At 35.6% G+C, this 26,377-nt stretch overlaps 1 protein-coding gene across 1 annotated transcript in view; it reads left to right on the plus strand.

The window, feature by feature from the left end:
- The first annotated feature begins 389 nt into the window (after positions 1-389).
- The window catches only part of LOC121729332, an 89,706-nt gene continuing 63,718 nt past the window's right edge, over positions 390-26,377 (plus strand). Inside the window, exon 1 of the mRNA XM_042117811.1 lies at positions 390-1,746. Coding sequence (XP_041973745.1) covers positions 1,053-1,746 — 694 coding nt within the window. The 5' untranslated portion in view covers positions 390-1,052. The remainder of the gene's footprint in view (positions 1,747-26,377) is intronic.

A 26,377-nucleotide genomic window follows, 5' to 3' on the forward strand; every position in this document is an offset into this window, starting at 1 on the left:
ATATATTGGTTTTGAAGTGAAAACTTTATAGCGGCGTAAGTTTTTGGATGTGTAGTGAAACAAAACATTAAGTAGCCTATGTTCACTATGTTGTCGCACTATCGGTTAGTGGCCTGCAGTAATAGAATAGCAAATATTATTTCGGATTATGATATCGGGTATAAAAATGTAGAGTTCGACGCGAGCTAAATCACAAGCATGTTTCGTTACTAGAGTAGGTATGGACTAAATTATTGCTCGAATTAGCAATAATTTATCCACGTACAAGTCTCGTGTATCATTTCTCTTTGTTAACATTTGTAAAATGTAGAACAACACCTGAAATGATAATAAATTCTATCAAAACAACTCTACGTGTGCTGATGACACAGTTTTATAATACTTATGTCAGCTCTATCTAGTTACATCAGCTCAGTAGCATGCATGTAGATTATGATACGTCGTTACGAACACACACGGTGGAGGTATGCAATGTTCGCAGTAATCGAACTCCACACCGTCATTGTTCGGTCACAACAACACATAGCGCGGAGTGCGGACCGCGGTGACATAGCGGTGAACGGTGAATGGTGATAGTGTGTTATCTTGCAGGCAGCAGGTTGTCGCCGCGGGATTAACGCCGCACCGAGTCTCGGATCATTACGATCGAGTCGGGATCGAGTGACCGGCGCGGTGCGCGGGCGCCGCCGGCCGCGCCGCATTCCACCGCCGCGCGCCACGAGAGACGCACGCGTGTTCCACTCCGCGACTTTTCGAAACCGCGACTCGTGTGATAACCACCCGCCCGAAACGATCGTATTCTAGTGTTCCATCGAAACAGGAAATAGCACGGGCTATAGTATCGCAGGCGAGCCGAAAATCGCCCGGGTTGCCCCCGAGAGGCTGCATTCCAAACCGGTGTCGCTCCTCAGCGGTCGCGTAGTACTGTGTGTGTCGGTCGCCCGCAACTGGTTTAGTGCCGAGTTTCATTAGGACGAATTTCTCTTTAGTGCCTGTGCTCCCGCGTATTTAACTCATAATGTAATACGGCTGCCGGCGTGTTTCCCGGTAAAATGGCTCGAGGCTCCCCGAGCGAGAGCGAGCGCCGCCTCGACGGGGCCGGGAGCCGGGCCGGCGGCGAGTGCCGGGCCGGCGGGCTGCGCGTCCGCTTCCTGGACGAGGAGGGCAACACCGAGCGGACCGTCAGCGCCGACGTGGTCGACTGCGCCGTCTCCCGCGTCAAGAAGATTCACTTCCTGAGGAGCAGGAGCTCCAGCGAGACGAGCATCCTGCTGCGGAACCCCTCACTGCTGCGCCGCCGCTCCAGCGGGGACTGCCGCGCCGACGCCGCCGACGCCGCCGACACCCTCAACAACAACTCCTCCACCGAGAACCTCAACGGCAAGGATGGAGCGGCGGAGGCCGCCCGCGAGGAGGGCGAAGGGCCGCACTACAAGCGGAACTGCAACGTGTACAGCGTGAACCGGGCGCGGACGCTGACGCTGGATCGCAAGAAGTCGCTGACGATGCCCAGGCTGATCGCGCTGCGGGAGACGGAGCCGGCCAAGTCCACGCTGCCGGCGGAGGTGAGCCTGGCGGAGGCGGGGGCGGGGGCGGGGGCGGGGGCGGGGGCGGCGCGGGCGCTGGGGCGGCTGTCGCGCGGGCTGGGCCGCCTGCTGCGCCGCACCAACAGCGTGCGCATCAGCGAGCCGGACCCCGTCTACAAGGTCGCCTACCTCGGCAACGTCCTCACCGGCTGGGCTAGAGGTGAGTCCTACTGATTAGTTATTTTTTATTACATTCTTTATAGGGGTTTTGTCGAATATACAATCGGTAGTAAGTTTTGGACTATAATTGATATCCATTTCCATATTTTAATATATCTTTGCTTAGCTCTAACCTAGGTGATAGAGGGCTCAACAAAAGTTACAATCAGAATTAATAGCTCCATCAAAGTGGTTAAGTCAAGTTCTATGCTAATGAAATAATCCCAGAGCAAATAGTATAGAAACATAGACATGTAATAGGATAAGCTTCAAGGAAAATAAATACAATATTATACACACACTGGCAAAATTAGCGGAACATTGGTAAAAAGGGCCAAAACTTGAACTCAACTGGGCCGGGCTGTCTGAAAGCCTTTGTTATAGCTTCTAAGCTCATTCAAGAAATAAAATATTGAACAAAACTGGCAAGTTGACAGGTTTTTATAGCAATTATACCCTAATAAGTGTTTTTCGATTATTGACGTTGTAAGTGTTCCTGATAAGAATGGCGTTTTAGCGGGGTGCAAGGTATGCTCAGCTCATTTGATTGTTTGGTTTTTGGAAGAACACATTGCTTAGATACAAAATTAGTGATTTCCCAGCATCTGCGACAGCTAGAGCTGTAACCACGATAGAGAAAGGTCACACCTACCGTTCGGTCAGTCAGGCCTTAGGTGTGTCGGCTTCCGTGGTTCATCGTAACTTTCAAGGCTTCAGAGAGACTGGATCTTACGTTCGGAGACGAGAACAAGGCAGATATCGGGTGACAATGGTTCAGAATGACCATTTTGTAAGGAAACAAAACTTAAGAAATCGACCTCAAACTGCTATGCAGACACGAAACCTGTCGGAACAGGTCCAAGATGAACGTGTAAGTGATTGTACAGTAAGAAGAAGACTCAAATAAGTTAAATTAAACTCAAAAGTGCCAGCAAGGGCACCAAAACTTGAGACAGGACACCGATGAGCCAGGCTAAGATTTGCGCGTGAATATCAAAATTAGACAAGTGAGTGAAATCTTGTGCTGTACAGTGATGGGAGCAAATTCTGTGTACATTGTATTGACAGGCGATAAAGAATGTGGATAAATCATAAGGAAAGCTACAGGCCATCAAACTTACCGGAAACAGTGGCCTATGATACAGGCTTCGTAATGGTTTGGAGTTGCATATGATTTGGAGCCCGCATGGAGCTGATGATTATAGATGATGGTACTTTGACAGTACAGAGCTATAGCACCGACATCCTGGAACTGCATGGTGTGCCTTTTACACAGTTTTAGGTAGTTATTTTCAATTTTATGTGCGTCCATAGAGTAAGAAAATCGGGCATTATTACCTAAACGATGCTGGCGTAGCCCAGGTGGAGAGGCCAGCGTGGTCTACGGATGTGGATCCGATTGAAGACGTGTGGCACATCAATGGGTGAACGGTACGAGTTAAAACTCCAGCTCCAAAATGAGTCCAGGAGCTCGAGTTGGCGCTACTGGAGGAGTAGGAGAATATCCCACAGGAAATGATTGACAATTAAAATGCAAGCATGGAATGGCGTATCCAGGCCCTCTTGAGATCCATAGAAGGCATTACACCAGCATTACACGCTTTTAACATGGCATTTCTTTAATAAAAATGAAGAATTTATCTTAAAAACTTACTACTGAAATTTATAAGATTTTCTTAATTTTTTTATTTTTGCTGATTTTTTTCTATTTTTCACGTTTTTATGCCCTAAATTTATAATAAATTTATTTTTTAATAATCAATTAGTAAATAAATAAATAAATATATAAAAATCAGTGAACAATTAAAAAAAAATTGAAAATTTTGTTATGTTCCTCTAATTTTGCCGGTGTGTTTATGTTGGGAATTTTTGGTATAAATTTCACGACATTACGTACATCGTAAAAATGTGTACACACTGTTATACAATATCTGTGACAATAGTAAATTTCTTGGGACTAGTCATTTGTTAACATAATTACTTAAGAGGATACACCAGGGGCTAGAGAAATGAAAAAAAAGCACGTGTAATATCTATAGCTGTCTCCCTTATCTCAAGCCTATACCGCAGAACGCGATAGAGACAACTGCAGAAAATCCAGAAAATCAACGATTCGTTGTCCCCTGATTCCTTCTCCAAAACTTAACCGATTTAAGTACTTTTTTCATTAAAGATTAAAAAAAGGCTTGATCTGTGTTCCTATGTTTTGCTTTTTTTTGTATAATCTAGCCAAATCTGTTTTCTGGACGTTTGAACACAGCGGAAAATCTGGCCATTTTTTTGGGTTTTTGAACGTTCATATCTTATTTAATAATTAAATTATGAAAAAAAAGAAAACATAGGGACATCGTATTAGTGGCCGTAGATATTCAGGAAAAAAATTATAACTCTACTAGCATTATCCAGGGAGGAAACAGGGGACAACGTTTGTATGGAAAAAAGGGCGGTGTGGACTCCTCTTAACTGGCAGTTTAACGAAAATATGTTTTGGATCTAGAGGTAATTAAATATTAGTGTTATTGATTAGCGAGGACAGCCAATCGCAAACAATGGCAAAAACTTTAGTTAGTTTTAAACATTTTAAACTCGAATGTAAACATATGAGTATTTTTTGCAACTCAAACACATGGCAAAGTGTTTAGCGCGGCTGGTGCTATAACAACCATACAAAATGGTTACGAGTACTTACGCACAACTGTAGAGTCAAATCAAAGTGCAAATTACAAATATTTTGTTTACAAAAATAACATACAAACCCAGTATTTATGACAGATCCCTAAATCACATAATATTATCTCTAGCATATCTGTCTCAGCAGTGTTCTTAAAATCCCTCATTTAAAATATATAAACTGTTTCGCTCTCTTAAGTTATCTGAAAATATCATTATTAATTATTATTTATTATGAATTGTAATAATTGTCATAAGACTCATAAGTATGGAGTATGAAAATGTAGAGTTAGTAGTTTGTTTTACCTCATATTTCCTATAAATATGATCCTTATATCCTTGGCATTAAGGTCACTCGGAAGCAAAATGTAAAGTGTAGAGTATCTTTTGCTGTTGCTAAGTAGATACTGCAAAAGTGTTCAGCATGTTTAGTTCAATATTTTAGGTAATCTTATGAAATCTAATATAATGTACAAAGTAGGTGGCACATGTTATGCAACATAATATTATGACGAGATCAAATTAATGTTTCAGATTATTCAATGTTTTTACAAAACTTATTGCACGGTGCATAACTTACGTGATTCGTTTGAAAAATACGGATTATGCATCAGATAATAATGAGAAGTATGACGTCATGAAGCTAAATGAAGTGTCAAGTTATTATTATCATAATATTAAAAATTACGATTGAAAAATATATAACCAAATATGGCAAAAATTTATCCTACAAATTTGATTCTCCATAGAACGAGTCATGTCTTAGATATATTTTCAAAATTTTCTGTGTTCTTGCAAGTTCTGTGTTATTTTCCTAATTCTACCAAAATGATTTACTAATGTATATTAGTATATTACTTTATAAAACACCATAAGTTTTTGATTCAAAATCAATCAGTATAAACCTTCCGCATAAAACTTTTTTGTGTTCAGAGTGTTTCTAATATACAAGATTAAGTTATGAATTTTATAAATGTAGTTGTCTTAATAAATAATTTCACGCAACACAACAATTTTATTAAGATGAATGATTTTTATAAAAATACCATACTATAATAAAAGAAAAAAAATTAACACATAATATTTACAATTTTTGCACAAAAGCGTTATTAAAAGTTTACGGCTTCGTGACAGCTAATTTATTGGGACAAAAAAAATTGAGACGTAAAACAAAAACCGACGATTCCTGTATATTGTGACGATGTTACCTACGACCTATAGATCGACGTTACGATCTAGTGGATCGATTTTATATAACGTTCGGTTACACCACGATCGACGAAACACTTGCACATATTTTGCGCAACTTATACTGGATTTTCAAATATAATCACGTTTCAATTGTTTATTTATTTCCTTGAAGTGTGTCAATTATTGTCATCATAATAATAACTTTGCCGGAAAATATAAATCGTTTTCCAAAAAGTACATTACTCCTAAATCGTGTCATTATGTATTTACCGTACAATTATTGTATTTTAAACATTTTCCTTGTATGAAAATATTTAAAATACAATAATTTAAATTACCAAAACTTGTAATATGAACTCTACGTCGAATACTTAGCTTTTGATGCAAAATTTGCATAAAATAAAGGATATTCTATTTTTGTAAATATGAATGAAAGTCTGAGAAGTAACACAAGTGCTATTTAGGAGTACAATTCATGAAGGAACTTATAGCTACTACATAATATTTCCGCATTCAATATAGTTATAATAGTTATTATTTGTATAGTAAGGAGCAAATACGCTTATCTAATGAGTAATATTTGCAGAAGTGCACTGTGTAACTTGTAGTACATGAGGTAGCGTAAAACAATACGACTAAGATAGTTTATTCAATATTAGCTTACAGACTATGTAGAGTCGTGCTTTTAAGATAAAATATAGAGTACTAAATTAAGATAATCTATAGAACTTTTTAATGAAATCAAAATTTTGTAAGTGTCGCTTAAAACTCGAGAATGGCTAAACCAATTTGGCTAATTTTAGTACTGGAATATACGTGAAAGTCCAGGGAATGTTTGTATTAGGAGAGAAGTGATACGAAGTTCACCGGGTCATCTAATCTTAAATTGAATATTCTCTTTCAATCTTCGTTTTAATGATAGGGATGATATTTTAACCAACGAATAAGTAGCTGTAACTAATAATGACTAATACTTAGTGTATTCCATAAGACTACGTTAAACTTTGATGATCGATCATGATTATCATCACCGAGCCGTAGCCGTATGGCATGGTCGATGTCAATCATAGGAAATCATTGAAAAACATGCCCCTATACTCGTATTTGCTTAGTATGGTTCGTCATGGGCCCAAAAGGTGTCTAGACATGCATCATGTAATAGGTGTTATGGGGTAGAGAAAAAAGTTAAAATCAAATTATAAATTGCTTCTAAAGTGTACAGAAACGTCCAGAAGTTGGTGGAATTGTTTTAAAAGCTGCTAACGGATAATCGCCTTTCGCTCGAGCTCCGCATTACACACAGTTGGCCAACTTCCCGCATCCGATTACGTTACACTTGGATTATGCGATACATAAGCCGAGTTTAGTGCGCAGTTTCTGAGTTTTTCTGAGGAGTTTATTGCGATACATAAGCCGCGCTTAATGCAAACTTTCTGCGTTTTTCTGAGGAGTTTATTGCGATACATAGCCGAGTTCCATGAAAACATTTTTGAGTTTTTCTGAGGAGCTTATTTATTTGCTGGTGCTTTTTATTTGCTAATGTCAAACAACAGCAATGCTATTGAAATGATAAAGTCCTGTAAAAATATACTGGCCATAAGTAGAAGCAAGGATTTAGTTTAAAATTATTTTGTTACTTAAAATTATTGATGAGACTTTATTCGCTATATTATAACAAATTTACAATATGCTGGTAGGGAAAACCTGCATTTGGCAAGATTTCCATATTGTAATTCATAAACTTTGTGATGTGATGTTTAACAGACACAGAAGGTGGTAGGCACCTTAGTATCGACGTTCGGAAATTTTTTGTAAAAAAAATACTCTGAATAAAAACTATTTTGATTTTGATTGATAGAAACATTGAAATTATTTTATACAAGTGTTGTACTAATAGACATATTTGAAGTGGCTCGGTTTCTAAGGAGAGTTTTTTATATTTCATAGCGCTCCTTAAAGCAAAACTCTATCAGTTTAAAATTAATTTGAGTTGGTAAAATATTTACAAATCATTGTGACGTTATTATCTATTCTGTGGTGACATGCTTAATTTGTTTGATTTCAAGTTAACTTTGATAGAGGTGTGTTTGAGTTAAAAAGTTTAAATAGCCATGAATAGCTAAACAGATTCCAACATTAAAATGAAGATGAAACTTAAGCTGAATGATTTAATACGTACCTAATTTGATTTACAGCTCACATAATATTTAACTGTAATATCTATTAGGTATATAAATGCAAATTTTTACTGTCGTTTATTTATCAACTTTGGGCTAAGGATCGGAACTGGTGGAGCAGGTTCAACAAAATCAAGTTTTTGCCCAAATAAGGCGTAAGCGATAGATCGACGCGAATCTCAGAATTCGCCGCAAATACTTTACTCAGAATTCTATACCTTTCATGATATCTAGAAATGAAACTTGACACATTATCTTTTTGTATTTATACAATTTACTAATTTACTAACTTATAAGTCACATTGTACACGATGCACCATATCATTTATCAAGTATTTATAGCATCAAAAATATTTGACCTTTGGGTCACAACGAACTGAGATGAGAAAAAATCTACAGCCGAACACCAAAGCCTTTCCTTTTTGGAAGTCTGTTAATTAAAGTCATACAAAATTGAAATAGCGTAACGCTGAAAAAAACTAAAAATAAAAATCACTAAAAAAAGTGAAAATCACTAAAATTGGCAGAAACAACTTTTGGTTCGAAACCTTTATTATAATTATTCCATGTAGATTCTTTAGTAAGGATTTAGAACCAATTAACAAGTCATCAATATGATATTATACTATGTATCATTAATTATTATTCTCTCATTTCAAAGAATACCCGTAAGTTGGTTTTAGATTTTTATGATTTCGTCGTAAATATCTAATTATGCGAGACTCTATCACGAAAACACATTCTCAAATATATATTATAATTGCTGCAAAATTTACATATGTATGAATCTTGTACATACTATATAAGCAGCAAAAAATATTATAGCATACTTCTGTACCTTGCACTGTTGATAACTTTGTTTAATATCGTACCTTTAACATTTCAATATTATAATAAAAACGTTCTTTGAAAACCACAATCAAAATTCTAAACTTTTCGTGTTTGCGATCCAGAAGAAGTCTCTTACAAAGTATTTTAAAATGTATATGTACAATGTACATATATCTAGATGTAGAAAATATCTTCGAGTACTTAAATATTTTTTCTCCTACAAAAAACATATTGTGTACATTGCGTCTTGTGCTGTGTGCATTGAAAAAACTAAGCAAATGTAAATGTAAATTTGCACCTAATAAAATGTTTAATTTACTTGTTTTTGCCCGATCTTTACGTCGGGCAAAAAACCTTTATACTCCTCGCCCTAATAAAGTTAAGAGTTATCTCGATCAACAGGTTCGGTATCAGAAATAAACCACAGTATTTATAGCACAAACTAAACATACCTTGCTTCATTCGTAGTAGTTAGTGTTCTTATTGAATCAACCATAATCTATACTAGTCTATACTTCTATATCTATACTTCTATACTAATATCATAAATGCGAAAGTATCTCTGTCTGTCTGTCTGTCTCGCTTTCACGCCAAAACTACTGAACCGATTGTAATGAAATTTTGTACACAGATAGTCTAAAGCCTGAGAAAGGACATAGACTACTTTTTAACTGGACAAAGGGGTTGTAAGGGGGTGAAAATGCGTAAATTTGTTAAATTAAGTTAGTTCCAAAATTCATAATAGATGGCGCCCTGCGTCTCCTACATCGTGCTGACGCTTGCTCAAACGTCTTTCTATAAGAGATCATCTTACATTCGACTTTTAGTTTTTTTATTGTTATTTCTTTTTCACGTTATTAAATAACTCAGTATTTTATCTATGCAGTGACGTAACCTTAAACTAAATCTATCAATGATAAATAGTTTATGGGTAAAGTTGTGTAATTGGGGGGCTAAATAAGCTTTAAAATTTGGCATAAAATATAAAGTTTAATTTAAAAATATATATATATTATGTGCACACTGCACAGCTGTTTTTGGGTGTTTTGATTTAAGGGGTACCAGGGTTTTTTTATAAAAGCTTTTGACACCAATTTGGTTGACATCGCGCGCTATAAACTGAAGTCCACGCGGATGAAGTCGCGGGCAACAGCTAGTATTATCTATGCAAACAAACGTTAAGGTTCTTACTCTTATTTTCGTTATTTTAAAGTAATGCATAGTTAGTTTTCATCAGGAATTTAAAAGCCGAATTTATGTCACAAGTGCCAAATTCACCAAATCGTTGCTTAAAATCATTATCATGTTGTTTCTTTTGATGTTGGTGGCACCGGAAAAGCTCACTTTGCCGGTCAAATGGGTAATAACGTTTTGGGGTTCACACTTACAACATTTAGTTACCCATCTTGGCAAAGATTATTGACTTTTAAGTAGTTTCTTTGATGTCTCTTTTTAAAAATAGCTTACATTATGCCTTTTTAAAACACACTTCATATTCTACATATTATGTTGTACCAGAGAACCAGAGATGTAATCTGACCAAAAAACGTATTGTATTCTAAAAATAGAGTAGATTTCCTATTGTACCACTCAGTAGCTGATCGTGTTAATATCTGACCTAGCCGAGGTCGGGCGTCAGTTTAGCTGACCCGCCTCACGGGGTCAGTCAGATAAGCAGGCAACGACCGTGATAGTGAGAGTTAGAGCAGTCGGTTCTAGCGTGACTTTTTATCTTGTGTTTACAATATAAAGAATTGTACTGTTTGATATGGGGGTATGTTCAGATTGAAACTTTTTAATGAGCCTTTCAAAATTGTAACAGGCCCAATTTCTGTAATATTTTGAAAGAAGAAGGTTATTGTAAGTTATGACCGGTTCACATTATTCCAATCCAGTAATCCAATGCAGCGTCAGATTGTAACTGAAATAATATAAACGGACACTGGAATGCAATTAAGTGTATTTCAGTACATTCCAGTACTTGTTTACATTACTCCAAAAGCAAACCAGCGCTGGATTGGAATAATATAAGCCGGCCATGACATTGAAATCAAGTGTCAATTGTCATAAAATCATGTCAACAATGATGTCAGATGAGCCGTGTCAACTAATCGCCGCGGATCATGTTGGCGGCCATGTTTAATCTGCATATGTGCGTTACACCTTATGTATGACGTACTTGATTATACTAACAAGGTTGTTTTGGCGCGTGGCCAAAATTCGAACATAAAAAATACGAATGTATGCATTCCGGAAGTGTCAGTAGAAGTGAAAACCTAAACATACATCGCTGCGTAGAAGAAAGGAGAGATGGTTAAAAAAGGTTTAAAATTCTAATTTCCTTTCTTCAAAAAAGTACGCAGTCAAATATTTTTTTTCCTCAATGAACAGTTTTATATCGCAGTTACTCATTGCATGCACATTACCTAATTAATAATTATACATAACTAATGTGACAAAATGATGTATCGATTGAGTCGTTAATTGCATAATATCATCGACTCGATTGTTGTATAGACTCATTAATAATGTCATTAACTACTACACTTTAATTCATCATGAAACGCCTCTCATGGTCTAGTAGTTATGCTTGGCTCTTGACTCGGACGTTGTGGAGTCAATAAGCGCTTTAGAAAATAGTTATTTTTAAGTTCGGTAAAGGACAGCGCAGGCTGATAACCTGTAATAATATGTTATATTATGTATATAGGTCATGCCTGTTTCTTGTTAGATTTAGGAGTATATAATATATACTCCTAAATCTGACAATAAAGATGATGCATGCGTCATATGGGCGTAAAAAATCAGTCGTGTGCCTGATCTCTCGCCAGTTGTGTCGGTCCTCCGTCCTGCTGGGTTATTTCGTAAAGCGTGATATTATGCCAGCTGGGTTAGACATAATCCGATTAAATTAAAGAAGTCAAGGATTGCAAAGATTTTCAGTTCTATTTTTAGAGCCCATTTTGATTTTTATTTGCCCTTTGCAAAAAGGTTTTATGGATGGTGTTGTATTTATTTATATCTTTATGGCGAGAACCCTTTTATAATTAAGTACAAAAAAAACTAATGACTAAAATAATGATTGCAAAAAGAGGGAAACAATACTACACCGGTTTTACAAGTTGGGTAAAGCCCCAAAAATGTGGAGATATACCTGTAACGTTTTGACTTCATATTGTATAATCTTGTCAATAATTGTGATAATACTCGTAGTAATCTTGTAATTATTCAATGGTTAGGTTAGGTTAGGTTAGTGTACATCATCACGTGATGATAATAATTATTTTGTTTGTAAAGAATGTGAATAGGGAAAACAATCGAACAAGATTATCGCAAAAATAAACAGATAGTAGGGATTTTTGTTGTACCTAAGTGGAAACTATTTTATTCAAAGAGTTCAAAAACTAATTAGAAATTTTTGGCCAAAAATGGATCTAGAGTCAGGCAAATAAGTTGTTGCTATGTTCAACATCATTGACTTTGGGATCGTCGTTCTTTTTCTCATCAAATAATGTGTAATGTGTATGCATTATTTCATGAGAACACACTTCATAAGTCATAATAACTCATATTATAAAGAAATGTACAACCTTTAGCTTTTAAATTACCCTTTCCTTTGCTCTACAAACTACATATTGTACAACTTTTTATCTGCTTCTAGTCAGTAGTCATGATTTGAATGAGAAGGACACCTCACAACATACAATAGAAGCGATATTCGAAAATTGAGAATTGGACCCCTCTTATTTAACATTGAAATACATGTCGTTCGTATAATAAGTCCGTGCCACTGAGTTCATGCGATTAATATCGTGACCAGACTCACGTGGATCATAAATATGTATATTGTATGTTAATGTACGTGCTGCAGGTAGAAAGAAACACAGTTTTTGACGTTACACCCAGTGACATTCGTAATAACTAAATAATAAATATATAAAACTCAAAGGTGACTGACCTGACATAGTGATCTATCAACGCACAGCCCAAACCACTGGACGGATCAGGCTGAAATTCGGCATGCAGATAGAATTGATGTTATGACGTAGACATCCGTTAAGAAAGGATTTTGACCAATTCTACCCCCAAGGGGTTAAAATAGGTGATGTAAGTTTGTATATAATACTTGTTAACGCGAGCGAAGCCGCGGGCAAAAGCTCGTAACTAATAAGTTAAAGGGGCATATACAATGAGTATGTTATTCTTTTACATCCAACAGAAAAACTGCCTGTTTCACTGGAATCAAAAAAGTATAATAAAACTGTTGTGTTCTAAACTCAAATAGGTATACTTCAGGCTTCAGCATACACCTATACTGATATAAAAATGTGACGAATAAACAAACCCAATGTAAGGCAGCCCCTAAAACCTTCAATAATATTGAACAATTTATTTGACAATAAGATTGAAAGACTGGCGCGTACAATATTAAACCTAGACGGTCAATAATATTGTACAATACGTGATTTTGCACAATAAAATTGATCGTCTAGGGGCCCGCTAATATAAGTCGAGTAGTAATTCTTTTCTTTACACAAATTATAATTGAAATGGGAATAATAATATATTAAGCTACAATAATTCGCGATTCGCCGTTGGTTGCCAGTTACATTATAACTAGGTACCTCTATAATTTTACGTCGATCAAGGGTATGGCTTTTCTTCCATAAGTATGCTATAGGACTATTATGATATTATGAAAAGATGTGGAAAATAATAATTACTAATAAGTACTTTTAAAACAATGAGGTCTGAAGTAAAACAATAAGTAGAGACCACTTTAGATATGAAATAATATGAATATGAATTATTATGAATTATGATAGGGGGATACAGGTCATCTAAGCAAGACCTATGCGGGTCAACGAACTCTATATTGTAAGATTTTATCGTAAGCCAGATATTATTATTAAAATGAAGGCAATAAAATATATATTAATTATTATTTAGTACTTCTTAATTTTTCAAGTTTTAAATGATACTTAATTGTACTTTTTTGTTTATTTAAAATTTTAAAAAAGCTTCTCTACTTTATCGATTTGATTGAAATTCGAAAACAGTATTTCCGTAAAACAAATTACTCTACATACAATCTGGAATCTCTGTAATAAGAATTGGATTATGCAATACTATACTCAGCCAAAGAATAGATAATACAAGTAGTACAAGTAACGCTGATTTATGTCTGAGAATAGATAGCAGAGAAGTGTATTTGCTCTGCTATCTCTCTTGGAATATCAACAAACCGTCCGTTTGTATGCTATTTAACTTCTTCTATATCGATGTAAAGATAGAAGATTAGCTAAGTATCTAGCCCAGAGGTTCCCAAACTTATTTTGTCTACTGTCCACTTTGAAAACAAATTATGTTTTAGCACCCCCATAGTTTCAATTTAAAATGCATCCAGATGAAATAAATTACCCCCCAAGCCTTTATATAACGCTCCCATTTTTTTTCTGAGTCCCACACCGCCCATTTAGACCTTCAGCGCCCACAAGGGGGCGTTATCGCCCACTTTCGGAAAGGCTGATCTAGCCTATAAACCAAGAACCATTTGTTCTATTGCTGATTTCCTTTTAGAATATCATGTCTTTTCTTTCACATGCATCATATTAAACCAAGGGTTTACCCTGGCGCAAGTGGGGCTAACAGCCTAACTAACTTAACTTTAAATAAGAGTTTGGTATTAAATGTATGGAGTTTATGTCAACATATTTTAATAAAAGCTATAATATAATCTTGATCTCTTTGCGAGCGGCCGTTGAACTTCGGTGGTAACACTTCCAAAATCCTCCTTTCTGGTCCCTACTCCCTAAGGATGTCCACTCGAGCACATCGGTCACACCTCGTGAGCCCAGTTCGGTACTTTCGACAGGTTCCTCGACGTGTCCCCCACCGGAAGCCCTCTCGCTGTCTCTCGCTCCCTCCGCATCCGTCTCGCTCGCACATTCCAGGCTGATTGTTTGTTCGCTCCCACAGATACGCTCCGGCGCACGCGCATTCAATAATCCGTAATGCAAAAGCAACTCAATGATAATGGAGATAGAGTTTAATACTCATTGCTATTTGTTATCTTTGTCACAGTGTTTTTTCGTATTTCTTTGGTATCGTCGTCAAACAGAGCTCGGGGTTTTGGTTCAAGTTAGACACGCATGGGTCGAGAGGTTAAGGGCAATGTAAGATAGACTGCCGCGTGCACTATAACAAATGTAGATAGTGAAAATCGAGGTTAGTAGGAGTTGGGAAACACTTTACGACCGCAGGCCACATTCAGAGACATTCAAGTACATACTTAACTTGAATTTAATGAATAATGAATATATTTATTGACATAAAATCCATACAAATTCTGTTAAACTATTCGTTAAAATATGACAGTTAAGTCATAACTCATAAGGTAGTTAACACAAAAACTTCTATGTTTAAATAGAATTCTTTGAGTTAACACCCTCAGCTCAACTATTATTTCGTCAATATACCTCTATACGTCTTACTGTCAAGATTTCTTATTAAAATAGAACATGTTACCACAGACAGAGAAGACAGACTTATAGAGTATACCGACTTAGAATTGATGTTGAAATTTTTAAATTTGACGTATTATGACGAAAATCGTCGCTAGGGTTGTTAATTTGTTACCTACTAATTTAAAACTATGACATATTCGCTGGACGTGTTCCTCTTTGGTCGTATTGTTGTTTGTGTTTTGGCACATGCGATTAAAATTGACAGAATCCAATTTTGAAATCTTTATTTTAAATATTTAAAAATAAATTATATCAGCCAGCGCGAGGCACATTCCGTTCATAGTCCTAGTGAAACCCGACGAATTTGACAGATATTGAAACCTGTCCGTTTGTTTGCAGTCGAAGTACTGGTAGTTATGTTGTTGATGCTATTGTGCCACAGATGTACTGTGTTAGGCTTTACGTTAGGTCATTACATTTTTGATTTCGAACGGTAAAATAATGAAGGTAATTTGGCTAAGTTCACAGCTTATACTTTTATTTCAGTAATAAAAGATACGGAAGGCGGTTAAATAGTGTACAATTTTCAAGTGAATATTAAAATGTAAGGAGCATCCAAAACCTTGAAGTTATTCAACTGATTACATAAACATTAGTTATCAGCACTTTCCATCAGGTAACCGACATGCTCGTTACATAAACTAGACGAAGGACTCGGAATCTTCTCACGAATTATACCATTCTAGAACAAAAATTGAGACATTACGTTATATGAGTACGTAGTTCGTAGACTACAATAGGACTATTTTGGTTTTGGGTTCTATTTAAAGTTAAGTATTACGCACTTATATTTAATATTACGCAACTTCTCAAAATATTATAATGTTATTTTGTTATTTTTTAATATCAAGGCAAGATAATATTTTATATTATTAGGTAACATTTTGCAAAAACAGCCATAAATAAGCTATTTTAATTACCTAATTCATTATTATAATTAATTTCTTCAAATAATGCAAAAAATGCTAATTTTTATATCGTTGTATCTTATAATCTAATAAATGGCTAGTATGAAATTAATCTTTATCTCCATGATATTACCTACTAGACTCGAGTTTTTGTACAAACCTATCATTTTGTTAATCAATTTATTAGTAATAGCTAGATTTATAACATTATTATATTTTTACAAAAATGATAGGTAAATATTCCAATACTTATATTAAAATCATACAGAAATAATTGTATGAATTTAACAAAATATGACCTTTCCGAATCGTCACTTACAACGTTTTTGCAATTGACTTAGTTTAAATTGTAACAAATGAAAGTGAACTAAATCCTGACCGCAAAAATATAACTGTCATAAGTAATAAAACATTTTTTTAGTAAATACACTTTCTACAGCTCATAAAGCTTGATTTCTATTTCTTTTCCACAGTTTTTTTACAACAATTCGTAAATTTAAGCTAACTTTTAAAGTTTGAAAAAAAATGCGTGTAAAATTATAAAAATATGAATAATGTAATCTTGTGTCACTGTTAGTACGAGTACTCTAAGACAACCGGTGTCAAAACGTTCACAATTTAAATCATAATACCTACATAATAATATTATTATGGTTATACGTCGCGTCGTAATAATAATTTAATTTTTTAACCCTATCATGCAAATAAATAATTACTATTTGTAATTGGCGGTGATGATTTTTTATTCCACCGTCACAGTCCCACGGACATGCGGACAAACTAGTTTGATTACTGAGATCATATTATAACTAATATCGCGGAAAATGCCAACCGGCCCGATAATTGTTTTACTGCGATCGATTGACCTTTAAAAATGTTAGATTCGCGAATAAAAAACGCAAAATCCCGGTTGATACAGTTTGCTCGCCTGAAGATTTCCGATAGAGACAAAATTTGGTATTGCTAGAAAAGGTTTCGACAGAATTCCACGCATTTGGAAGTATATTACAATTTGCTACCTAAGCTTTTATTACTATGCTAAGAAACTTTGGCTATGAATGACACTCCTCCGACATGGAAATATTATACTGACAAAAATTGTAAGACAAATTGTAATTGAACTTGAATTATTTATTAAACTCTGACCGTAACAAAGAGATAAAAAATGTGCTTATATTATGAGTATGAACAATTGGTATAATAGGTATATTAGCAAAAGGCCTGGGAAATTAGCAACATGACTAACAAGACACAAGTTACAGGTCAAGTGCAAAGGTCAGCTCGGGCCAGCTGGTGTATTACTCACCAGTTAGTAGCCATTATGGATATAGAGCATTTACATGAAGATATATTTATAGTTGGCAATACATGGCTAAAGTGTCGTATCGTATCGAAAGACAGAACATTAGCGAATGTCCGCAAAGGGATATAGAATTGTTTTAACTAACAAAAGGTACAATTTAAATTTTATTCTATTCAATATACTTAAGCAATTATCCGAATGACAGATGATCAGCCTGCATTGTCCCGGCCACACTTGGAAATTACATTTTTTCCAACGCGAGAATCTAGCCCACGACAACCGAATAGAGAGCTATGTCCTAACTTCTAAACCACTGGAGCACGGAGGCGATATCGTAGCCTATACAATATGTCAGACTGACATTAACTACAGGGTAGAGGGTCTGATTGATATACGAACCGTCCTCAGACCAGATTGGTAGTGCTCTGGTTCATCTATATTAAAGCCTGACTTCAAGTGATGTATTGTTTTTGGTCACCCAATTTTGTAAATATTCCTTCATATGAAGAAAAGATAGCCGCTAGTCTATTTATTAGCCTCAAAGTATGTTAAATATATTTAAATCTTGTTTAAAAGTTTTGAAGTACGTCATGTCGTGTACAAAACTTTATTCAAAAAGATGATTACGAATAACAATGTGACTCCTAAATTAAACCAATTATTAAAACGAACACGCCTCTAATGAGATTCGAGGTATAATGCAGGAATAATCACAAAGGCACACACAAAGACACAAAAACAAAAACCTTTACACGTAAATAAATTAATTATATAATATGGGAACCAAAATCATTTCAAAAATATTAAGAACATGAATGAAAATTACTACTTTTCGTATAAACATCAGTTAACACAGAAACAACAAATTGCTTTATAATAAGAGCAGAGGTGCAATATAAAAGTTTAAAATAGAGTGACGACGCTGCTCGCTTAAGTTCGTCGCTTCGCATATAGTTACGCCTACTTTTGAGTAAATTAAGCCTTAACAAGTATAAGTAATAAACAGTAAAAATTTAGGAGCGTCTTGCAATAACAAAAGTGTATTTTGGTAAGGTCGTCGGAAGTCGTCGGCCTTTCTAGTGCAGAATTAAACAGAAGGTTGGCTCCAGAATTACGTAAGAAGTCAGAAGAGTATAATAATCGGCCAAGTGCGAGTCGGACTCGCGCACGAAGGGTTCCATTCCGTTATAGAGGAAAAATAGGCGAAAAATTGTGTTTTTGTATGGGAGCCCCCCTTAATTTTTAGGGTTCCGTAGCCAAATGGCAAAAAACGGAACCCTTATAGATTCGTCATGTCTGTCTGTCTGTCTATCTGTCTGTCCGTCCGTATGTCACAGCCACTTTTCTCCGAAACTATAAGACCTACACTATTGAAACTTGGTAAGTAGATGTAGTCTGTAAACCCCATTAGGACTTTGATATAAAAATGGAAAAATTATTAAAAATTTTAGGGGTAGGTAGGTAGGTACAACTGAAACAAAAAAAATTTTTTTTATCTAACATATGCGTATAATCATATTGAGGTTTCTAACATCATTTTTTTCTAACCTGAATAGATTGCGAGAGAGACTCTTCCAATGTGGGAAAATGTTGTGTCCCCCCCCCCCTCTAACTTCTAAAGTAGGGGCATGAGAAGTCTAAAAAATATATAATTATGATGCACATTACTATAAAAACTACTAACGAAAATTGGTTTGAACGAGATCTAACAAGTAGTTTTTTTTGTACGTCATAAATGGTAAACCTTAATTTAACTTTCATTAAATCAACTGAAATATAAAAATAAGTCAAAAACCTTTTAATTTTATAAACATAAACCTTATTGCTGCTGCGGAACCCTTCATGGGCGAGTCCAACTCGCACTTGGCCGGTTTTTTGTTTTATTTTAATATTATTCTTAAATATTAAAGTAGACATATAATTAAGGCCTTTGTGAAAATATCAAGTGCCTACCTGTTGTCATTATTGATATAGAGCAAAAAAGGCCAAAAAAAAACACGTTTGTTGTATGGGAGCCCCCTTTAAATATTAATTTTATTTTGTTTATAGAATTTGTTGTTATAGCGGCAACAGATATACACATCAGCAACCTCTGCCTTGAACGTTCCTAGAAGGACAATGTTACTAACGACTTAATTAATAAACCTTTGTTAGTGTGCGAAAAATCAGAGATGTTTTGTTGTCTAATTCAAGTTTTAATTGTTTTTTTTGTTGTTGTCGAAAACATGGAAAAATATACCCAGTTTTAAAAACTTGTATGTAAAATAGATTTAAAGGTTTGTTGTGATTGGTGAACTAGTCAATAGCTATATTAAGTATGAAAGGTATAATCCAACCTTGTATGTAAGATACTAAAAAGATTAAGAAAAAAAAACATTAAACGTATCATTACTAATGTATTGATACCTACTTTGTTAAAATCGGAAATTGTAGTTTAGCCGCTACGAGAGCACGTACATACATTGATAGAAAGCGAATGTCATCAATTAATTTTAAATGCCAAAAAACTTTAATGCGACAACCCTAATCTATACTAATACTAATATTTTATAAAGCGGAAGAGTTTGTTAGTTAGTTAGTTTGTTTGTTTGTTTGAACGCGCTAATCTCAGGAACTACTGGTCCGATTTGAAAAATTCTTTCATTGTTAGATAGTCCATTTATCGACGAAGGCTATAGGCTATACTTTATCACGCTAAGACTAATAGGAACGAGGAAATACAGGAAAATGTGGAAAAAACGGTGGGAAATTATTTGAAAGGGCTTATTTGAACGCGCTAATCTCAGGAACTTCTGGTCCGATTTAAAAAATTCTTTGTGTTAGATAGCCCAGTTATCGAGGAAGGCTATAGGCTATATTTTATCACGCTAAGACTAATAGGAGCCAAGAAATAACGGGGAAATTATTTGAAAGGGCTGATCTCACGAACTACTAGAGCATTTTTTCTGTTATTTAGATCAGATAAGAAGTAGACCACGTGAAGGATCATAAGCTTTTTTTGGTGGACTAATTTTTCTGTGAAATATCTAATTTACGCGGGCGAAGCCGCGCGGTACGTCTAGTACTGTATAAAACATTATATGAGGTTCTCAAATCTTGATACATATACATAATGAGTATGATAATGATTACGGTATACAATACACCTAATTACAATGCAACACAGCTGTTATGATAGCGGTCATCGACTTTTACTCTACTTTAACGCGAGGTTAGGTGCGTTACATCGCCGCGCGCCGCAGCAACGCTCCGGAGTTCAACATAGATTACGAGTACATAGGTATATACTGACATACTGACATGCCATTCCGTTTCATCATCGTGTGCGTTGTTTTGACGGAGCGACAGGAGTAAACGGGAGGGTGAATTACATACTGAACTGTCACCGTCTTGTATTGTGAATGTGCGCCGTCCCAACGCAGCTACATAATATAATATTATATAGCATTGTTGAAATAATGGGGCAAACGGGTCACCTGATGGAAAGCAACTTCCGTCGCCCATGGACCGACACTCGCAACATCAGAAGAGCTGCAGGTGCGTTGCTGGCCTTTTAAGAGGGAATAGGTGTAAGGTGAGGGTTAGGAAGGGAATAGGGTAGGGAAGGGAATAAGGTAGGGGATTGGGCCTCCGGTAAACTCACTCACTCGGCGAAACACAGCGCAAGCGCTGTTTCACGCCGGTTTTCTGTGAGCCCGTGGTATTTCTCCGGTCGAGCCGGCCCATTCGTGCCGAAGGATGGCCCTACCACGTTTCAAATGTAGCTTGTAAATGCGTTATTCCATTCCGATAAGTGACAACGCAACACCCCGGTTCAATATTGTGGCGTCGCGCGTCGCTCTGCACAGTTGCCAGCAGTTGCTGACACTGACTTTCGACACGACACTTGCCAAGTGCCAACACTCACTTGCCGACACCTTTTTCGCCGACTCTTGCCGACTCACTGACACTTGCCGACTCACCGACACATTTAAAACCAAAGGCTTTCTCTAGCATGTTACACTTTTGGGTAATTACAATATTAATTTATTATCATTTATCATTCTAAGATATATTTAAGTACTCGAATTCCTACTACTATTATAGGGTTAGTATTCACATTTATATGCTGCTATTCTTGTAACATTCATACTTTCCATAATAATATTAGAAATGTGTATGTCTAAGTATAAAAAGTGTGTCCACAAGTTCTGTAAATGTCTCTGTAAATGAAAGTATGAAGCTGTCTCTCTAGCTAGAGACATAATAATAAGGCGCCAAAAGAGCCTTCTTGGTCTGTAGATTAACGTTAACTATTGTTTGTTTCTTCACAACGCAAACAAAGGGCATTGGCCTCAACTAATTAAGATAAAATCTCGCACCGAAATGTATTCAAACGATGTTTCTTTTAACATACGCTACGCTTAGAAACTAAGCTTTCCCAGTTTTTCAAAGGAAAATTTGATGGTGAAATTTTCTTTCGTCTCTCTTTCTGCAGTATGTATATTTAACATTATAAAGGGACAAGATTTTTTTTATGAAATTGGCTCCGACACTAATGTTTTAACCTCGAAAAAAGCCGGAAATGCACTTGCTTCTCCGGTACACTGGTGCCTAGTGCCTACGGGCTACGAGCGACTGTAATCACTTTCCATCAGAAGATCTGTTCCCTCATTTAGCCCCTTAACTCCTCATGCCATTACATTAGTGAAAAGTGATAGTCTGAGCATATAGTTTTGACTCGTAACCGATATAAGTCAGGTCACCGTGAGCGGAAGTAGTCGCGCCATGACGTGACTTCCGGCCCATTGTCTATGGCCGCGTCATGACAGACCTCATAACCCGTGATACCTGTGTAGGGAAGATATCACGAATTTTTTAGTGAAGGTGTAACTTTTGAACTAACATATTATATCACATACTAGGTAGAATATTATCAGGTATAGAATTTTTTTGTAAGGAAGACTTACAGTTCATTTAAATTAAGATAATAGTGAGATAAATTTCCAATTTAGAACCAATTACAAGTCTTCACATGTGAATTACAATTTTTAAAAGGAAATATTATGCTTATGTCATCAAGTCTACTTATTAATCTAAAGATTATGCGAACAATAAGATGTACAACGGTGGTACTAAGGTGACTTTATTTTGGGAAGGGTTTGAAATAAATATTCTCTAGACCTATTCTTGCATTTTTAGCATTGGTGCAAAAGAATATGTCTATTAATATAAGTGAAATAAAAGTTTTGTGTCGTCAAATCCAGTAGAATAAGCAACTTGGCTTACATATAAGATCTGATAATGATTTGACACTGTCAACTACCAGCTAGTAATCTGGCCTTGAATATTTTTTTTTAATTTTAGCAGCAATTGATTACAACTATAAAATGCCAGCTCGTTTGACTTCCGACATTAAAGTAATATAAAACAAGGCGCAATTTTTTGCGTTTTTATCTACGTCGCATTCATTTTTCCTTTGCCATGCACGTTAAGACAAAGTTACATACCAAAAAAAAGAACGATTACAATTTATTATGTAAACTAGAGATCGCCCAATGGTCGCAACGACATTAGGACTACTACCTATATTTTGTAAAAATATTGATCATCATTCATCATAGTTTTTTTCAATTCTTGTCTCTGGGACTCAGCTGATCTCAGACTGGCCGTTTAAGCATTGTCTAACAGTATCTAAAATTAAATAAAAAAAAACAATAATCCATTTTCAATTTGTCATTGTTGTCAACAGACTTCAACCATAAATAAAAGAGTATAATTCGTATGTATAGGCTTGTCACTCAAAAATCTGTAATTTTTCCTAGTAGTAGTGTCGTAGTGTGTGTAACGTTTTATTTATTAAAAATATATATGATAAAAGCATAATTTTAAAATAATATTAGCTCGATGCACTCCTTCACCATATAAACTATAACTGTGCGAAATTTCATGCACCTAGATTTCCCCAATTTTTGTAAAAAGGGTTACAAAGTTTTTCTCTCACGTATTAATATATAGATATTTTGCAGTGAATATTTGTACAGGAACCTAGGGCTGGATAATAACTCAAATATGGTAAATATTCTCGTATGGGAAATTATCTTGGTATGTATGAGAACTACGAGGGCACCCGGACTCTTAAGATTTACCGTACCGAAGGTTTTTCTGGACCATTCATTTGTTCATCTATTTAACGAACCAAGACAAGTGTCTTAGGTAACTAACTCATTACATAATTAATCACGAATTCCTACCATAGCTTTTAAATTAGCTGTATAATGAATGCGTTTGAAAGGCTGTTTGGTAGAAAGGCTCCATTTGGTTTGCTGATTTTAGGAGAGTTGTTCAAAATCCGTGACTGTCGTACAGAACAATAATTTTTGTATGCAACGCACTTTTGATGCTTCTGGTGTTTTCCAAACTCAAGCTACGAATCAGATTACGAAAGAGTCTACTATTAGAGATTCATAGTAAGATAATCTACGTTTTTTGTTCGAACACACAGGTTTGTTCGACAGGTCGTGACTTAGATTGACTTGACTTATGACGCCGACCAATAAACTTCTTTTTCGTCCTGTTATATGAATCAATATCTCTCTCTCATACATAATATACTAATATGTCTTAATACGACTGCATTTTTGTACAAATAAAACACTAATCAGTACTGCAATTCAAGCGTATTTAATTAGAAATCGATCCTCTGGTGGTACGTAGAAATTTATTATACGTCTCGGCAGTAAAATATGCAAGAATTTCAACACTCCATCGAATTGATAAAATTTTATAGTCGCCATTAAAGTAAAATTTATCGATAATTTGTATTGAGGACGACTAATTCTCTATTTATAGTTTCAAACGTATTTGTTTATGACATTGTTAAAAAAATTGGGGATTATAAAATGTATTTTTGAAAATCTAGATAATTTTTGTTTATTAATCTTACCGCAAGAATTATTATTCATTAAATAAAACCCCAAGGTAGGAGGATAGTATAGGCTCTTGAAAAAGAAAACCATCTTAATTCAAATGGCATAATGTATTGAAAAAATAAGGAAAGTCAAACAAAATGTTGCTAATAAAAGACATAAACGCACATAGTTTTGGCACATGCTTCAAATGAAGCAAATAATATATCAAAATATGATTTTGATTCTTAGAGCTCGTTTCACACTTATTAATTCATAGCTAATCTGAAATTGTTGTACTTCTTTTATTAATTTATAAAATGTTACGCTCGTAAATAATAATTAAATTGAATCTTCAGAATCAGCATATACTTATAAATTGTAGCCTCGTTATAAATAATTGTGTAATGTGTTACGAGTATAAATGTTATAAATTATTTTAGGATATGCGTGGAAACAGTTAATTATGAACCTTGCGAATATTTAGTTTCTTGCCTCGAGACTAGACTGAAGTGGCGTGATTTGTTGTGATGAAACACTTAATGATATCTAATTAAAAAAAGTAAACATCAAAATCAGTTCTCGTCTGGATGCTACGAATAAGCTACCATGACTCAGACAAACATACACAATCTATTCCATATATTTTATAGCGTGAACTAAGTTGCGAGCAACTTCCAGTTCTACAAAAACACATACACTTCCATATTATGTGATGAAAACAAAATGAAGTTATGTAATATCTTGAGCTATAATGAATACTACATTGTATGGTACCTACCTATGTCCTGACAATATGACAGGTTCGGTATACTTCTCGAAAGTTCGAAATCGTAAAACCGGTAAACAGTTTTAAACAGCAATGATATTTCCATAATTATTATGTATATCATTTATGTAAATGTGTGTTCGATAGCGTCTACTATAATAATAATATTATGTCGCCCGGAACTTCCCTTAGGCCCACTTAGTAGTTTCTTGCTCTTGAACTAAACTAACGGTTTTTTTTTAATGAAATAAGGGGGCAAACGAGCAAACGGGTCACCTGATGGAGAGCAACTTCCGTCGCCCATGGACACTCGCAGCATCAGAAGAGCTGCAGGTGCATTGCCGGCCTTTTAAGAGGGAATTGGGTAATAGGGGATGGTAGGGATGGGAAGGGAAGGGAAGTGAATAGGGGAAGGTAGGGAAGGGAATAGGGTAGGGGATTGGGCCTCCGGTAAACTCACTCACTCGGTTTTCTGTAAGAACATGGTATTTCTCCGGTCGAGCCGGCCCATTCGTGCCGAAGCATGGCTCTCCCACGTAACGGTTTAGGTATAAAGACTATCTCATGTCTATCAAAGTTGGTCTAAATCAAATCTCATCCATACTAATATTATAAATGCGAAAGTGTCTCTGTCTGTCTGTCTGTCTGTTACCTCTTCACGCCCAAACCACTGAACCGATTTTGCTGAAATTTGGCATGGAGATACTTTGAGTCCCGGGAAAGGATATAGGATAGTTTTTATCCCGGAAAAATTTACGGTTCCCGTGCGATAAACGAGTTTTGGCGCAACGGAGTTGCGGGCGTCGTCTAGTAATATATAATAGGGATGATGACAAGGTCAAAGATTAGCGAATTTTGTTAATAAAATAAAGAAATCACGATAAAAAATAAGTGTTCCCAAAATTTCAGCTTGATAGCATTTGTATTTTTTTGTTATGTGCCTTCAAAGTTGGATATTCAAGTCGAATTTTTTTTCAATTAAATTTCTTAATATTTGTATACAATTCGATAACTTATGCAATTAAAAGCAACTTTTGTCATGAAACCACTTTCATAAACGCAATATTTAATATACCTGTCGAACAAAGTTGTCTCCCGATGCGTACAAACTACGAAAGACTGACGTCATACTTTCGTAGCACTTTGTATGGAGCGTTTCGGGCAGGTCTTTTTTATGAGATATTTGAATTGTCATATCTTGGTGAATTTTTAAGCTATCAGAGTCATTCTTTCAACGATGTTTCTATTTTTTAAGTGTCTTTCTATTACCGATAAGAAAATAAAATAGTCATCATGCCTATTACTTTATTGGTTTAAATTAACACACAGACAAAACGCCGGCAAGATATGAAAACTTATGCATTTAGAA

The sequence above is a fragment of the Aricia agestis genome, chromosome 8 (assembly GCF_905147365.1).
Source record: "Aricia agestis chromosome 8, ilAriAges1.1, whole genome shotgun sequence".
Taxonomy (NCBI): Eukaryota; Metazoa; Arthropoda; class Insecta; order Lepidoptera; family Lycaenidae; genus Aricia; species Aricia agestis.